Source organism: Bombus fervidus, chromosome 4, assembly GCF_041682495.2.
Source record: "Bombus fervidus isolate BK054 chromosome 4, iyBomFerv1, whole genome shotgun sequence".
NCBI classification, from domain to species: Eukaryota; Metazoa; Arthropoda; class Insecta; order Hymenoptera; family Apidae; genus Bombus; species Bombus fervidus.
In genome coordinates this window covers 16,719,298-16,738,211 of record NC_091520.1, presented here as the reverse complement: position 1 = coordinate 16,738,211, position 18,914 = coordinate 16,719,298, and the positions used below count along the sequence as shown (strand labels likewise).

General features: G+C 37.3%; 1 protein-coding gene, 2 long non-coding RNA genes and 1 other non-coding gene across 4 annotated transcripts in view; 3 read left to right on the top strand and 1 right to left on the bottom strand.

The window, feature by feature from the left end:
* LOC139986983 (uncharacterized) overlaps window positions 1–18,914 on the top strand; it is a 71,810-nt gene that overhangs the window by 1,263 nt on the left and 51,633 nt on the right. The window contains exons 2-3 of the mRNA XM_072002780.1: window positions 11–458; window positions 552–639. Coding sequence (XP_071858881.1) covers window positions 65–458; window positions 552–639 — 482 coding nt within the window. The 5' untranslated portion in view covers window positions 11–64. The remainder of the gene's footprint in view (window positions 1–10; window positions 459–551; window positions 640–18,914) is intronic.
* On the top strand, window positions 7,580–7,651 carry Trnat-cgu (transfer RNA threonine (anticodon CGU)). Its single transcript has one exon. It is a non-coding gene; the product is annotated as a tRNA-Thr (tRNA).
* On the top strand, window positions 8,075–9,172 carry LOC139986276 (uncharacterized). The gene is made up of 2 exons (XR_011799606.1): window positions 8,075–8,761; window positions 8,936–9,172. It is a non-coding gene; the product is annotated as an uncharacterized lncRNA (long non-coding RNA).
* On the bottom strand, window positions 8,829–18,873 carry LOC139986273 (uncharacterized). The gene is made up of 2 exons (XR_011799604.1): window positions 17,036–18,873; window positions 8,829–9,140 (listed from the first exon to the last, which is right to left on the bottom strand). It is a non-coding gene; the product is annotated as an uncharacterized lncRNA (long non-coding RNA).

Below are 18,914 nucleotides of genomic sequence, written 5' to 3'. Positions count from 1 at the left end.
ATTGTTTCAGAAAACTGGATGAAAGCACAGGAACGAAAACTCGATTGGTACAATATTTCGAAAGATGTCACATGATAATCGAAATGTTTCTTCAATCGGTAAATCTCTGAATTTCGTAACCAATAAAAGATTATGTCCGATAACGTCGAAACAAACGTCATCTACGAAAATGCTCATAAAGAACAAAAGGAGAGGAAAATGGACGAATAGCTCTACCGCAAAATATCAACATACGATAAATATTCCTGTCCAAGATGAAATTATAAAAGTAAAAAAAGTTGAATCCAAAGAATATGCGGAGTCCATCGATAACAAAAGCTATGAAGATATAGTTGACGACGATCCAATTACTGTGTTGCGTAAGGAAATACAAGATTGGAAAATTAATGAACTACTAACACCTAGAACTGAAGAAAGGCTTACTGGAACTCCAAGTGAACAACGTAGTTACAATTATAGTACGTTATGAGTTAACTCATCATAAAATGCTTATGAAATATTTTATTTCGCATATTTATAATTAATCACCATTGCATTTTCATTATTCACAGTTACTTCCGGAGAAACCACAAAGAGGCAACAAAGTCCTAACAACGTTTCCAAGGTTTCTACAACGCGTGTTGATTTCTCAGCAGCTACGTGAGTATTATATACTTTCATGCACATTTACTTATACTATTTATACATCTCTGATATTAATGCAGATTCGCAAAATTTGCATAATTCTGAATCGAAAAAATTAATACATTCTATAAATTGGAATCGCAAATCGGACTATATGAATTACACTTTCGTTGTGGGATATGTATAATGCTTCTTCGTCGTTATTTTCGTAACACGTGTTTCGTATTTACACGAAAGTGCAAAATGTTTACTTTATGTTATGTGTTATGTGTATTTGTTTAAGTATAAATTACCAGTTGCACGTTTTATCATGGTGTTGTGATAATTAGACTGTGTGAGCAAGGTAAGTAGAAGAGAAATTTATATTTTTCTATTATTACTATTTGAAAAATAGTTTTTCGTTACTAACGTATTTTAATAATGGTTCCTGATAAGATATACGTTTTCTTTATGCTCGATAAGACGTGACCAAGCTGATTGTTATGCGTCGAAGAGTCAAGAAATAAGCTCGAGAGTGCGTATCTTACGTAAGTAACTGTAAATGAAGAACGATGGGAGAAACACGATTGTGTGTCTTCACGATGCATATGTACACGCGAGAAAGACTACGTCATTCTGGAATTTTCGAAAGTTTCGTCTAACCGGTTTCTGGTTGCGTACACAGTAATACCCGTTTAGTACTCGTTGGTGCTTGCATCAAGATGAACTTCACAGTTCATATAGCATTTAACGTAATTAGCTGTTTATTTTTGTCCTTAACTTATAACAATTATTAGCTGTTTTTTAAAGAATATACTCGTTTTATATGTATATATGTATGTGGATGAATCATATTTAGATATGTGGTAGAAGATAATAGAGATTTATGACTCATTAAATTATGTAGATAATTTTACAAACGAGAAAATATTTTTCGGAACGTCAATTTTAACTTTCGCGCGCTTTTAGCGCAGTTCGTTGCGGCGAACGGTTAACGTATACACAGATACGGAGTATATGGTTATCGGGAGGCCGTTGTAATTCTTTGGTAGTACCGTCACGAATGAAAAATGATAATGAGCATAGTGCTGTAGGTTAGTGAGAACAATAGCCACTTACGCTAATCAACGGAGGTGCATGCCGCGCGCGTTCGGTAGTAAAAATATTTTCGACGATAGCTCGTGCTACGAATGAGGAACGCCGAGACATTGCCGAATTTGTCCCCGACCATGAAGTCGTTCCTTCGTCGTGACTGAATTTTTGATCTTTAAGCATACGTGCACGCTTGTCATTTCGCCGATACCATGCTCGTGCGTATCGAGAAAGGATTTTACTTCGTCGAGTCACGAGTCCCGAGGACATTCGTCTTGAATACTTTCAAATGCATCATTCCCTATCGCGTTAATAATGGAAACGAAAAATAAAATGATACGAGAGGATTCAAGGTCTGCGAGGAAACGAGACTTCAAGTACGGCCAGCTCATCCAGATAATGATGTAGGTTAGGTTCCCAGCGGTATATATCGCAAAAATCAACATTCTTCGTGTAGCCGAGGTTCGCAAAAAGCGTAAACCGGTTTGCCTCGTAAATGGCACACGACCGTGCGAACGGGAGACAGACACGAGGAGAAAGAGCGAGTAAGAATAAAGGACAAGCAAAGGAAGGAAATCTCTCGGTCGCGATTTACAGTAAAGCGATATTTCGTCAATACACTCGAAAAATATTTGAACATTTACTATAAAAAATTTTTAAGTCCGTACTGCATATATTACATACATTTGTATGTATGTATCATGAAATTTCATCAGCACTATAATGAGAATGGAGCGTCATGATTATATCGGCAAAATTTGAAATCAGTCTGAACATGTTTATAGGAATTAAAGATATTTATCGCAAACGCATATTTACTAAATAAGATATAACAGAACTGCCCGTCTTAAACATAGTATAATAAGTATCAAACATGGTCCCGGTAAATATTGAAGCTTATTAGTATAATTGATAATTGGCTGTTTAAGTATTTTTGTGATTTCTGCGAAGTATATATTTATATTAAATATCTTCTAATTTCTATATCTGTTTTTTTTTTTATCTGATGACAATCCTAATGAAATTGCAAAATGTTTCATACAATACACATAATATACTCATAAAAGGTATCCATAAGTGTTTGAACACTTTTATGAGCCTGTGTATTTTTCTCGGGAATATATTCGAAAAAGGAAGCGAATTATTTCGTAAATTACTACGACTCGACTCGTTTCGTTACAATTATTTCACACTCGAAGCATATCTCCGAGGATACATTATCTTTGTATCGGATTACAGTTGTAAAATAACTACCAATGCCAGTTATTTTTCATCGTAATGAACCCACGCTAAGTCCATTATATACTTTACCGCGTAGCCGATTCATCACACGGCCTTAACAGTAATAGAACGATGCGTTTCTGATTCGTCAGCCACGTTTTTTTACGTAACGCTACGCGCAACGCTGCACGTGACGTCAGCTTGTACTCTCAATGTTGTCTACCAGTCAGCATCGTCGGCGGACATGAAATTCTTGTGGAGAAAGCATGCTTGAGCGCAGCCCAGATCCACGATGACTGTAAACGCAAGGTCAATGTCCTAACAAGCAAAAAAATAAAAAAATATGTATTTCTGCTCTCCGTCGAATCGACACGAAGATAATTCCTCCGTTGAACAAACAAAACGAGCGAGACGATTTTATTACAATTAGAGTTACGAGAGTAAACGTTGGCACGCGTTAATCAACTTCATAGGACACAGTTTTTTCTACGTAACACCGGCGAGTGACGTCAGAGCGTGCAGTGTGTCTGCTAAACCAACGTCGTCGACAGACACGGAAATCTTACGGAGAAAGCATGATTGAGCGTAACCTAAATCCCGAACGGCAAGGCCAATGTACGACGAAAGAAAAAACTACTAACCATAGACATACACATAAGAAATATAGTCCACAGGTGCCTTATGAACAGCGTTGCCCTTGTTGAAAGAACGTAAAGAGGTTTAAGGTTTCTCTTTCTCTTTCTAAGATATTTGTCTCTAACAGATAAAAAAGAAAAGAGAGACCTTGTTATTTACTTCTATTTCTTTTTTAACAAAGCTCATTTTTTCAAGACGCAATCCGAGATCTATACTTCTAACGTCTATGTTATTAACGTACAACGTCACTGATAGAAACCGACTGGCAAAATTCTATGGTAAAATCATTTCCTTTATTTTATTCTCTTCCTACCATTTTCCTATCGTTCGAATTTATCGTATCGCAAACGGACGATCAGAAATTTTCATAAAACTTTTCTTTTTTATAGAATGAATGTTACATCGCGCCACTATATGGTACGACGTTGTTATAATGTTAGAGTAAAGCAGTTGAGCAGCACGTTTTTTACGTAACGCTACGCGTAACGCCAAGGCGTGACGTCAGCACACTCGGCGTCGCGCCAGCCAGCAACGACGCCGGGCGCGGAATTCTTGCGAAGAAAGCACTAACCGAGAGAAGCCGAGTATAACCGAACGAGACGACACGGCATAGTTGCACGAGGCGGCAACGCTGCGAGCGTCTGCTAGGTTCAAGGGTACGGAGTGGAGGTTGCTCCGCTCCGCTCGTCCCTAAGTCCGACACGACCGGGAGCTTGTCCCGAGAAACAGTTGGCCGCATGTCCGCTTTCATCCAACGGGAAACTTCTCGAAAGATGCGCGTAAAAAGCTTGTACGTTACTTATATACTTACTCGTGTATTCGGAGAAATTCCCTGTTCCACTGAAATGCGGACGAAGTTAAATGCTCCTAGTATTTGATGCATACGCTGCGTGACCGATTATTCATGGTGGAATTTTAAACCGACTCAATCGTTCAGAGTCATCGTCTCCTCCATTTATTTCTGTCTCTTTTAAATTCCCGTTTTCTTAGTTTCGAGACACGTCTGTGTAGTCTCGAAATAAATTACGTGTCTTCAAAGTTTCACTTCAACGGCCTTTAAAATGAAAGGAGATGGAGCATTTTTAATAACCGCTACTTGGCCATGCTGTGATTGTCATTTACTTACTGTAATTGCTACATTGAGTAGTACTTATAGCAATCGTAAGTACATGACTGTTTGTATTTTGGGTTTGGAACCGTCTTTCGATTAAAAATTAAAAATATTTATTTCTTGAGTCATGTCAACCCATTAATACGAAGAAACGATACGTATGCACATGCTTGCAGTACATTCGTTGATAAGGTATTTCAAGATACAATTTTCGCACCACTTTTGAGAACATAAATGAACATACGAAACACAGTGTAATAATCGAGGTATTTAGCAGAGTCATTGAATAGCCACGCAAGAGGATCGCGGTTAGTAACGAGGCTATTTTGCCGCGATAGCTGTGATCTTCTTCGAGACATAGAATCCGCTGGCAAGGATCCCAGCGAGTGAATAAAAACAGAAAGGAGAGAGTCATCGAGTCGACTGTGTCCTGCTGCTGGTTGACCTCGGCCCTGGCGTCGAGATCGACGGGAAACGGATTTACAACTCTGACATTCGCACTCGCACCGCGCACCAGCCGTGTGCTGTCCTAGTGGGACTCACAGAAGCCGAGTCATTGTTATGTCTGTCGTGAAAATGAGAGCAAAAGATGAAAACGGAGTGGAATTCAGCTACGATTTCACTTTAAATATTATGTTTCTGGGCGGGTTACGATTAAAAAGAACGGATGTAGCTTTGATTATGTTCCTTAACACTATTACGACACACCTGGTTATTGTACTATATAGTCACTAATGGTAGTGTCAAATTTTATCTCCATAATTCTTAATGAAATTTGATAATATATTTCTGAGAGGAAGTTACGATTAAAAGGAACAGATGTAACTTCAATCGCTGCTTTACTAGCATTAGAACAGTTTGATTATTGTATTACATTGTCACTACGTCGCTACTGGTAATTCTAATTTTTTTAGTTGACTATAAAATTCATATGTGCACTTTGTAATTGAATATAAAAAGTAAACGTACTTGTCATAGATTTCATCTTTCGTTCAAAGTGCCTCATGTAACACAAAATTCTACTCTTCATAGGAGCAAAACCTATATGTCGAATCTACGATCCCAGAACATTATACCAAACTATCTTCTCACAGACAGTAAAAGAGTTTCATCTGCCACTCTTCTTACGAAGAACTCCGCAAGGGCAACAAACGGTTTGACGAAAAAAACCCGTACACAATAGACATTTAACTTCTTAAAACCATGCAAGAAACATTTGTCTACGATCTTTCTCCATCCTCTGTCCTCTGGATATAACTGAACAAAACTGTCTAAAGCCATCCCTCGTTTAATGCATACATCAATCTCTACACAGCACCGAATTTTTACCGTGAGGCAACGGTATCATTTTTCTCAATTATATAGAGAACTGGGAAAACGCAAAAATTTCCAGGCCAGGCTAGAAAAATCGCGTCCTTTGTCCGCGATTCATATTATACATTGCGCATTCACTGGATAACATCTGCTTAATCGCACAATGGACCTACGGGTACGTTCCGTTGGGTTCTTTATTATAGCGTCTCAAAGAGTAGGACGAAAAGGGCCTGAAAAGGGTCTCTCCCTCCCGAAATCTTTAAGACGGTTTCAACATCTGCTCGGGCAGCTTATACGTGCATATATACGTATAAAGAGAAAAAGGAGTTTGCACGTGTCCTTTCAGGAAGGGATCTCGGTGGCGTTCATTGTGATCGACGCGCAAAACGGGAAGCGACAATTGACATCTGTCTTGCGTTATGCAGGATTTCTGGGTCGAACTATTTTTGAAACGGCGTATGACAGGGTTGCCTTGCGTGCATGCTCGCCCTGGCATAAACATGTTTCCTGCCGATTCAGGCTACGCTAAATAGAAATAGATAATGTATTCGGTCCGTTCTCCACGAGACGCGTATTATTGGATCGTGCGTAAGTCTCGAAATAACGCTTTTTTCTATTTCGAAAAACTTTCCGACGCCGGAAATATCGAGAACGCGAAGCGTATGGAGTTGCATCCATTGTTTCTAATTTTAAGCTTGTTTTTTGTGAATGAAACGAAGGGAAAACCGAGAGAAGCGAATGAACATTAGGTCGCAACGTACGTAGGTACTGTCACTCAAAAGTACGAAGCATGTTAGGATTTTAATTGCGCTACGAAAAATATCCTAAATACGCAGTATATTAAAAACAACAAAATAAAACAAATTGTGATATACTGTACAGTAACGAGACACGAAACAGTTATCAGTCGGTGAACGGTCGGGCGTTAACAAATAGAAACTCGAGCAGCTCGAGCGTAATCAAAACGAACGTAACTTCACTGATTCTATTATCACGAAGCGCAATATGCAGGTTATTTTTGTTCAGGAGCCACGTTAATCTCGCAGAAGCGGTGCCGATGACTTTTAATCGCGTGCTTCATAGCCGCCAAACTGCGTTTGTTATTTCTGAAGCGTGCACTCGCGCGATTTCGGTAATTAATGTGTACTTAGGTTGATATTGCTATGATGTGCAATTACTCGTTACGTAAATTGTTATATCATTCTAGCGATATTTAAATTCTTGTGTAACATACTCATAACATCACTCATAACACACATTTGCTCACCATTGTATTTATTACGGCACCTACGAACTAATTAATTAATTTCAAGTATATTAATTTTTATATAATTTAGTAATACTTTCACATGAGATTACCTTCTTTTTTTGTTACATACATATATCATAATGCTTAATATACAATATAAATGATGGAGACCAGTCTTTTGAGCTGAGACAAGTAGTTACAAATGATATAAATTTGACAGTTTATAATGTAAAAATGTTTTTATTTTCTTTTTCTTTTGCATTTATAGCTTTATTATTGTAATATAAATTATAATATTATCAGAGAGAAAATCAAATACTGATAAATTTCATGGGAAGAGTGAAAAAGAGCGAGCCTCTTTAGCTCAGTGGCAGAGCACTGGTCTCGTAAACCAGGGGTCGTGAGTTCAAACCTCACAGGAGGCAAATTTTTTTGCATTTATTACATTCGATTCCTATTTTAATTGTGAAGAAATCATTAAACGTTGTCAAGAAACGTTGTCTTATAGCTTTAATTCGTTTATAGGAACAAATTTATGTCGAGCTTTTATTGCACAAACTATGAATCGAATGTAATTTCAAACATGTATTCTTATAATGAGTATATATGCAGTCACTTGTTTTTATTCAAAGTAAATTCTGTGTCAAAGAAGAAATAGTTAAAAATTGTAACAATTAAAGCCTAATATTTGAACTAATAAGAGGAGCTGGACAGGATAACAATTTAGTGACCTCTATTATCGAAACTATTCGATTATACGAACTGCCTTGTTCACCGACCTGTCCGGATGGACTAGACTCTCTTGTATGAAATAATTAACACGTAAAAACGAGAATTAAGTAAACTATCCTAATACATTTTATTCTTAACTGAAAGTGGTGCTTAACCGAGGCTCGTGCCAAACACCACCTATCGAATCGAAAGGCAAATTAATGTAAATGTAAGGAGAGATTCGTTGGATCATCGTCAATTATTATAAGAAATCGGCCTGGAAACGGTGATTCAGAATTCAGCTTGCGTGTTGGAAGCTGCGAATGCGTCCCACGTAGAAGCTGCGCATTCTCGATATTCAAGAGTCACACCGACCAGAAGAGACGGTACTGTTTCCGTAAAATGTCTGTAAAGCGGAGAACCAGAGGTCGCTCGCGTATAATACCGAGCGAGATACTCCTGGACTCCTGGCTGTTTCAGAGAGGGGTTAGGGATCGTGACGTGCCATGGATGGAAGACGTTTTTCCCCTCGTTTTCACGAGGAATACCGCCGAGTCGCGAAGCGAACGAACGGAATCTTAATTCTCGACGTTAGACGCTCGATCGGCAAGAATCTGGTTCCTTAATGAAATCCCGGTCGGGCTCGAAAAAGCGTAAAAAACTGTGATATTACGCCGAGCAGACTTTCAACCACGGCCACGATCCTCGTCTTCTTACATCATCGCTTTCGTTTTCTACTCGCATTGGGTAGAATCGTAAAGTGATTTAAATGATGTTCTCGCAAGAACTCGACGCTCCAAGGAGTTTACGTCTAGTCAGATTAGGTATATATATATATATATATTCAATATAAATAATACGAAGGTCAATAGTTGTAAATGATATCATCAGTTTGGTAATTTATGATACAAAAATGTTCATTTATTAGTATTTCTTCTTATTAGTCTCTATTTTATATCATGTATTTAATCATCTATAACAAATATATTATCTGTTAGTTTATATGAACGAAAGAGACAACGAATATGTTATAAATTCAGGAGTATTCTCTAATCCCAGTATTCGCTGATAAGTTGTTACAGCACTGGCGCATTCAAACCGGTTTTACTCGATCACGAGACTTTAGGCGATCGTTTGCGACGTGGGCGAGGTAATGGTCCGTTCAGCTGAAAATCGAAATCCCTCTGCGATAGGTTCACGTGCCTGTAAAATGAAAAATGAAATCTTCTAATTAATGTTACTGACGTTTCATGATTTTTCTAATTGTACATACTTTTCAAAATCGTTACAGATAAAAAGAGACAGAGATAGAGAGAGAGAGAGAGAGAGAGAGAGAGTAAAACTACCTATCTTAAAAATTTTATAAATATTAAGAGAAGATTCTCCATACGTATACATCCAAATGATGAACATATTCAAACAAACGATGTGCCCAGCGGCGGCTAACGGAAGCGGATGACAGACGGAACGAAACGTCACGGACGATAGCAAAAAATTAGAAAATTATTTTATCGCGAATTCGTGAGAGCTCCTTAATTTTTCACTAACTTCCGCCGCGACGGAAAAAGTTGAAATTATGCCGACTACGTAGGGGTACATAGGTACGTTTAAGCGGATAGATACATACATATATATACAAGTATATACAGTGGCGCGTCGAAGCGTGAGGGGCATACGATTCGCTTGCTCGCTGGCTCGTTGGTTCGCGGACGAGCGGTTACTCGCGTTGCGGGTATTCGCCGCGCATTCCCGCCGCTAGTATTCTAGTATTCTGTGCCGTGCTCGGGGCACCCTCGGAACTACGGGCCTACGTGACCAGCATTGCCAGCAACGCTCTTTCGAGAAAGGCGCCTTCCAATCCACGAATTGCAAAATATTCCACAATTACGGAACTCGCCGCGCGACGTACGTGGCGTTCCTTCGCTACGCGACCAATCGACATCGATTCTATCGACTGTTTCTTCCAGGGGTGAATAAAACGTGTGCCTTAACCCCTTAGGGTACGATTCCTTTTCGACCTAACTGCTCAAAAATGCATAATTTTCATTTAAACGAAATTGTTTCTTGATTTATACATCTTTCCAGTTAATTAAAATAATATGTAATATAACCTAACAAATACGTGACGAATTAAAACTAAACATCCTCGGTTTTCTTCTGTCGAGCTTATAAAACAGCCGGCTCGTCCACTGATCTCGAAAAATGGAATATCCAAGCGGTATCATCCAAGTTTCGAAAAAATGCTCGCTGTCTGATGGCCCAGATTCGTAAGTTATATTCAAGAGGGAAATTAAGCAAGTCTTACTCCAGTGAATCGAATCCCGTTACCGCGTATAATTCCGTAACGGTTCAGAACTGAACGGGTAATTGCAAGTGAATAACGCCAGAGGCGTTCGCTCGAGCGTGCGCATCCGAAAGCATTCTGAAAATATCGGGAAATGAACACGATGTAGAAAACATAAGTAATGCCGCATTCGCACTAAAGGTGCGCTTAAAACAAACGAGTAGGCAAGAACACGTCGTTCGTGCTCGTTTAGTATAAACGGCAGGTAAATGGCGTAATCTGTTAAGTACAAGTACAAGTACATAATTGTGCACTTAGTGCAATCCAATCATAAGATTGATATCCTTATTATCAACGCTGCGACAGAAAAACATTTTTCTACGCTTAATTTCCTACTCTTTAGCACAAGTGGAATGAAAATGTTCTGCTAAATCGAGACTGAAACGAGAAACATATCTGCATCGATCAAGTTCCATATTTATCTCTAGTAAATAGCTGATACTTCATGAAATCTATATACAATTCAGAAAGTGTTTAAAATTACATATCGCAATCATCTGAGATCTCATTACAGATACGCTTAAGATGTTTCCCTCCAAGTAATTTTCATCCACTTCTAATTATTATTTTTTTATTTATATTAATCGATATTGCTATAAGAACTGTTTTTTTTTTTTTTTTTTTTATCAATATCTATTGTGTATAGTTGCCTGAGATAAGATCAGATGCGAAAATTAAATTAAAGAAACACACTTCGTTCGTAGTATGTTTCATATAATTCCAATACTTTGGAAGTGTCCAAATACTCATGCATTCTAATGTACCTGCGATGTACTTGAGTCCAACGCTAGCGACGACGTACCTACACGTGTATCGGTTTATCATCGCACGACCGAGCTAGACGAGATCGAGGCTACGTCACGTGTTCGCACACAACAAAGCAAGACGATGTAGCACCTAAATAAGTAACTATACATACATATACTTTACGGCTTTCTTTCTATCGGAACGGTCGCTCATGCGCGCTCAACGCACGGTATGTATCGCAATACGCGGCGATAAACCGCTTATCTCGCCAACTACGACGACACAACGTTGGTCCATAATACGAGGGGTGTGACGGGGTACATATCGGTATCGACATGCGAGGGCAACGTGACTCTCTAGCAGCGATCGATACAAAAGTTTCGTTTACAGTTTACGTGTTGCACGCCGCGTCACTTTCCGCTTTTTCTTCGTCGATTCGTAATCGCGTCGCAGTTGCGCCCCGTTCACACCTGCGCGATCTTTGCACGCGCTTCTCACTGGGCGCGTGCATCGACACACGTGTATGCATCGACGTTTTATGGTATATTTAACACTGCCCTGTCTCCAGAGGTCTGTGCGACCCAAAATAAAAATTATATCGCGATAGATTTAAATTTTCTGCGCGCATAGACTTTACGGTATATTTAACCTCGTTCTGTTCTCCTCGTGTTTTTAACCCTGCTACGTTCTTTTGGTCATTCTCAACCCAATTACATTTTTCTAACCTTAAAAAGTATCTTCACGCGGTTTCAACAAAACATGGAGAAGGTCAGTGGTACGTACGATATTTTATTTTAATTTTATGTTGAACATTTTCTTGAAAAATTTGATAACATGGCAGCGAGATTGATTATTGTCCCGATAGTGTTAGCGGTAAAGTGGTCATTGACAACGAAAGGATTAAATTTTTGTTTGTAGTCCCGTTTACTTACGTATCGGTTTAAGATGGTGGACTCCTCGTATAATTTGTGTAATAGAATTAAATGAGAAGTCTTCCGGTAATAGAGCTTTGAATATTAGTCGAAGTACTCTAGTAATGTTGTTTAGTTTATTTTTATTTTTTCGTACGAATAAACATAGTAGATAAGACAAATTCTAGCGTTGATAGTTGTATGTAGCTAAAAGCAACACCTGCAATTTTCGATGAGTTGTGATACAACTTTGTTGCAACTAAATGTAATTTTACGTTCATTTACGATTTATCGTACTACTAGTAATTTGCTAATTCCTACAAATTTATCGCCATCGCTTGGATTCGTTTACTCTTTTCTTGTTCCTTCTTTTTCTTTGGTACTATGTTGAAAGCTATTTTTGGAATTCAATCATTTTCAGTGAATTTGTTAAAAAATGAAATTTAAATTTTGGGACAAAATTAAAACGAGTCTCAATTCTAAATACATAAATCTACATTTGTGCAAAAATACAATGTGATAGATACATTTTATTAATATCTCCAAGCATTTTGCGAATACATTTACCTTCATACGAATCCAAAGTACATTTTATACTCACGTTACACGTATCAACAATTAAGAAGAAAGATTTCAAATCCATTTTAAATTCATTTTGTGGCTTTGCGGTGAAAATATAATCGTAAAAATACGCGACCACTGGAATTTTATTCCAACTACGTAGAGGAAATTCGTAGCAGCAAAAATGAGCGGAGTTTGTTAACAATCGAACATTAGCAGTTGAACAACCTCTATAGCCTCCGATTCCATGTTCTGACGTACAATAATCTGTATCTATATCGGCTTTACATAAACGTACAACCCACGACGAGTCAATAAACGTATATCATTGACACAAACATAAATCATAGATAAGCTTTGGAAATTTCCTACGAGTAGAAATATAATTCTTTGATATATGTTAACTATCAGCGTAAAGAAAAAACGGATACATAGTATCAGATGTAGGCGTAACGATGACAAATTAGTAAATCGTTCTACTTCATTCGTCACGTCGATCTTTCGTTTCTTCCCTCCGATTATTCTTACTCAAAAAACCGATGAATATTTCAAATAAATAAAATCCGTGCGTTCTCTTTTTCTTCTTTTCGTCTCCATTAGATGCAAATTTGCAATCAAAAGGAAACGTACATTGTCATTTAAAAATTCACGATCCTTCGTTTCAAACGTATATACAGTAACGTATAAAAGTTTCTGGTTGGGCAGATCTTTCGCCGTACATTTCGAAAGCGATATCCGAAGGAATTTTGATACGTTAACCGAATCGTGTTTTAATCAGGAAACCCTGTAAAATACAATTTGAAACGAAAAAATATTATATCGAATAATTTGAAATTACTATGCTCGCGTGTGATTCGACAACGCCTAGTTGAAGTCCGCGATCGAATCTCGTCGTGTAAAATCGATCGTGGAAAATTGATCGCGTAAAACAAGAGAAAAGTCAAATTACCGTCGTTTCTCAAGCTCGACCGCGAAACTTTCGACCGTCGGTGTACACGCTTCCGGGCGCAGATTACGATGAACGATGGTTTGAGAGTCTCGAGGTGACATAAATATTTATCTGACAGAGGAAAAGTTGCATTTTCGCGCGACACTGGCGACCACTCATTGGCCTGTGTCACCCTTGTGATAAACTACCGTACTACCGTACATTGTGTCAGAACGATACACGCGAAATGGCATTGTCGCGTGTGTGTACGAATAACTTTTCTCCTTGTAATAACAGCTGTTAAAGCCGGTGTACTGCTGAAACGGAGAAACCATCGCGTCACGATTATTTTCCCTTTCGAGCGAAACGAGTTTCGCGCGCATTTCGCCGAGGGAGGTATTACAGCTCGAGCTTTTTATTCGCAAAAACAGAGCTAAAGCGACTTACGAAAGAATTCCAACGTTTACTACGGAAAATTTGTATAAACATACGACGTGTGCTATGAATGAATTCACGCGTGAATTCGATAAGGTTCGATAATACAAACGCAATAGGGTATTTTCTACGATTAACTAAAATATAAATATTATAAATGGCGAAAAACTATGGTTTTACGTAAGATCAGATAAATATACGAGAAATTTAAAGTCGAATTTTAAGAAGCACGATATCGAAAATTTCACAACATTTTCTTTATCGAAAGATTCGAAAAGAAAGAAAAAGTCCCAAGCTTTGTAACTTTCCTTGCCGCGATGTTTTTAACAGATCGGTGTCAGAATATCATCGAAGGCGATTGCTTTTTTCTTTCGCTTCTTTATTATAATCGCCGATAGTCCTGTCTCGTTAGAGCGCTGACGAAATTTCAACAAAAATTTCTATAAATGCACGTAATATGTCGGTACAAAAATTCCCTGTTGGAATAGTTTCGTGAAACGTTGCAGTTATCGTATAATCGACAACAACCTATATACTAATTTCTTACATAGCAACGATTACACATCACGGTGTTTTACGTGTTTCTTTGTTCATATACATAAATATACGAATTGATGAAAAATGAATACAAAAGACTGATTATTTTAGGGAAGGGTATCGGTGTACGTCGTCTGACAATAAAGATACTTGTTCGACCGCTTCGCGGAAAGACGCGTTCACAGTATAACGCGCCAACGACAGTCGTAAATTCACGTTACGATGATCGACGTCACGAATCAGCCGATCCTCTATTTCGGTTAAAATAATAGGAGTGGTTGAACAATTATAACACTGAGTTAGCAGATTAAATATTCTCTTTCCAACAACTTTGAAGAATGTGAGTGCTGCGTGTAGAAGTGTTTTCAGCGAAGAGTTTAGAGCAAGTTAAGATATATATTCTGTGACGGCCATATTTATACGAAACTAGTGATTGGTGCTGTCCACCCCCCACCAACGGTCGTTCACGGGTAGAGGAAACCGCCGAATATTGTACATGGGAAAAGCTGCTTTTCTCATGTTTTGCCTTAAGGGGTAATAACCGTAAAGAACGTTTCGACTCGAAAGGTGTTTGTAGCAATTAAGAGCGTTGACAGAAGGGTAAAAGTTAAATTTTATTATGTTTTCTTAAGGTTATTAAAGGTTCGAGTTAATATATTTGTACAGATGGCACGAGGATAGACTGTAGTTTATGGTAAGGTCAAGGGATGTAACAATACTCGCGAAGAAAAAAAAGGTGAAGTAAACTCGTGAAAAAAATATTTTTCAAACGCCGCCAACCGCCACTCGATTTTGCAAAATTCGCACAAGTGGCATTGGAGGAATAACTGGCAGCAATTGATGATCGAAGGCAGCTGTGATTTGAAACGATAAAATCTTGTTTGCTGTAATCTCTTCCTCCTTTTTCCATCGGCACGTCTAATCGAACGTTCTCGCAGCTGTTACTTTCGACCGTTATCGTTTCGTGTGTGCCTGTATACGTGTTTATTATCGCCAAAATTTTTCAATCGATCGACATTTTTAGTGAACACGAAACCAGCTTCATTTAACGATTACAAGCGGTTTTCAACAGCAACGTTAAACGAATATTTTATCTCTCGTTACATTTATAGGGGAATTATGGATGAAATGTCATCAACTTGGAAAAAATCGATAGCTAAACTTTAAACTTTTTTTTGAACTTTTAACATTATAGTAGAAGAAGAAGATTTTTCATAAATAGCGGAGTTTTTAAATCGTCTGTAATGTTTATAAACTTAACATCTCACCTTTCTAATACTTATTATCGTAATAGAAATTAAATAATTAATTTATCAATTATTACGAATCTTAATTGTATTTCTCTTTCTTTTGTATTATGTTTCATTATTAACTTAATATTCGGAGAAATATAGAACATTGAAGAAGATATCGTAGTATCGTTTATATAAATTCCTTAGAAACATTATCGTCGCAATTTTAAAATATCTCTTCATAAAAATAAATTTCCTTAACTTAATAATAAAGAATAACAGTCTATTAATAAATTGGCATAGTATAAAAGAATATCATTGTCTGTGTGGATCTTTTGAAAATTCATTATAAGTGATTGGTTTTATTCCTGAAATCAAATGAAATAAAATTAAAAAATAACGACGCCAATTCGTTGTTAGTTCTTTTTTTAAATATTAAGGTATTGAGATTATTTTTATCTTCTATTAATAAAAGTGCCCTTCTTTTATTGCAGATGTTGTACACGAACTACGTAACACGGTCTTGAAATAATTTTCATTAAAAATACATTCTTTAAAAAATTTCTTCTTCTTTTTTTCTGTATATAATTTACAACTTTTTCTTTTACAAATTACAAACGAGTTTCTTTGTTCTCACTTTACGTAACAGTTCGTTTTTCCAAATCAAGGCATCTTCTAATAAAACGAGAACGCAATTGCGTCGAGAAAGCATCGAGGTTCATAATAGAATTAAATACAAACAAGTACACAAGGGGTGATAAAAATACCTGTTAACTAAAATTATTCAGGCAAGACCACGAATTACTATATTTGCTCCTTTAGGAAAATTATTTCAAACATTTGATCATATTCAAGGCTGTTTCATCGTGACGTATTTTATAAAATCGATAAATCTGTCTAGAAATGTATAATAAGAATTTTCGCATAACGGGGAAGATAAGAGCAGAGTTTCCGTTTGAAGGATTCAAAATGAATTTTTAATTTATATCGTAACATACTTTTGAAATAGTACATGCAATTAACAGAATGAAATTACATCCTCGGTGTTATTTATATTAAACAGCGTAACCATAGCGTATTTTTATTTCATAACATAAAACAAAAATGATAAAGCAATTAAAACGAAAATTATTTCATCGTATCGTTATTTCTGATTTTTATTCCACATAAAGTTTGTCTAAGCTTCATGCAACAGCTAATACGTCAAATTCCAATCGATATTAAAAGCCAAATTATTTGTTATGTTATTTGAAATAGTTAAATTGTTTGAAAATGATCTGTGCATAATTATCTTGATACTTGATACTTGATAATAAAATTAAATTAAGCGTGAATTACTTTTCATGTAAAAATAGTAAATTAATTGAATGATCACTGATTACTTCAAGCTCTTATATTTTTACCTGCATTCGATAGAAAACTTGCTCGAGACCGATATATGTTAAGTATTTGCGGTTTAACGATATCATCGTCGATTTCGCGATCGACGAATATTGATCGACGATGTTTGTAGTCGGTGGAAATCCGGTGACGTCTGTGGTAAAAAAGAAGCGTTTAATAAAATTACCATAAAACGTTAGGTTAATAAGTATGTATATCTACACACGAGGCCCGGCTCGTACCAAGTGAGAAATGACGACGTAGAAAGAATGCATAATCGCATCACGTTTTCGCTATTCCACTCTTACACGTGACTGCACATAGTTTCTTGTCCGCGCGACTGCGTACACCAAAGATGCATACTACGTGTGCACTGCACACGACACGTGTCTATGGAAAAAAGAGGAAAAAAAAAAGAAGGAAGAAAGAAGAAAAGATCCGCTCGTTATACCCCTTCGCTTGACGAGAACGTCTCGAAGGACGTTCGAATCTCACTGTTTACCGCCGACAGATGTGAAATAGCGTTTCCTGTTTTACTACCCATTAAAACGTTTTAGAAAATCGGTGTATTTCATTGAATTTCACGTTCGAACTAAGAAAGGAACGCTGTACAAATTTTTCGACTGACGCTATACGTAGTTTAAATGTAAGATCGTTAACTTACTTTTCGGGGCGGCTGTACACCCATAGAATCGTGGAAATTATGGCACTATTAAAAATAATCTAGTATCTACTCTAAATAATTTATACAAAAGGTAAATAACTACTAATACATGCAGAATTAAATATTCGTATTTTATCGCACAAAAACTATTTACTATGATCGTCTAACTTGGCAAGTTGTCAATATTAAAACTCTCGCGTTACTCCATTTTTCATCTTTCGCTACGTAAGTCAAAAATCCTACAAATTAACGGTCTTGAAATCCAAAGAAATTTTCATAAATATACCCTATCATTTAAAGAATGAACAACACTCTTCTTCGTATTACACATCATCCCTGGCATTTACCGTCATTTAAATTTTAAAGAGCCGAGGAAAAACACGTTATGGCTTCAAGGTACCATTTATAGAATAACATCAGTCACAGAGGTAACCTGCAAAATCGCGACGTTGCTCTAACGACGGGCGTTAGTTCTAGCTGGTAACCCACATTTATGAGATAGACCGCTTTTATAACGCTTTCTCGAGTAGAGACACCCATCTGCTCGGGCACCTGACTCGATTCACCTGCCACAGGTATGCACGTAGGTACTCTCCGCCTGACGTCGTCAGGTGTTTCTTCTCCGAGCGGCTTTAACAGAGCGCCGTGTATCGAAACAAAGAGAAGAGGGTGCAAACCGAACTAACGTTCTCTTCGTTTCCTTTCTTCTTTTTCTCGTTTCGACGGCTATCTGATGAAGATCCAGCCGCGGATAATCGGTCCGTTGACTATTAAAATTTCGCGTCGGGGCCGCTTCCTCGGCCCGCTAATAAGAAAATGATCGAGTTCCATGGCGGATCGTTCTTTGTACAGCTGTGCACTGCACGCCCCACGTTCGACGCCTGTGGAAGTTACACGTGGTATGTGTCCGGGGATATGGTGTTTTCGAAACAGTCAAAGTGTGATTGATGGAGCGGTTATAAAAGGTACATTGTATTATGTTTATATTCAGTTGGTCGATTAAAATTGGCTGTACGATGTAGAAAGAATGTAGTCATTTTTAACCTCAATTAGTAACGTTAGGTCGTTGTCGTAGATCGTACGTGATTAACGAGAGTTAGGTTAAGTTACTGCGCTTACTTCGTTTTAGAATACTTACTATTTCTGTTTAATTTTTGTTTTTCTTTATTTATTTATGTATTATTTTTGCTTATTTATTTATTTTTTTATTTTATTTTATTATCATTCTACATAAACAT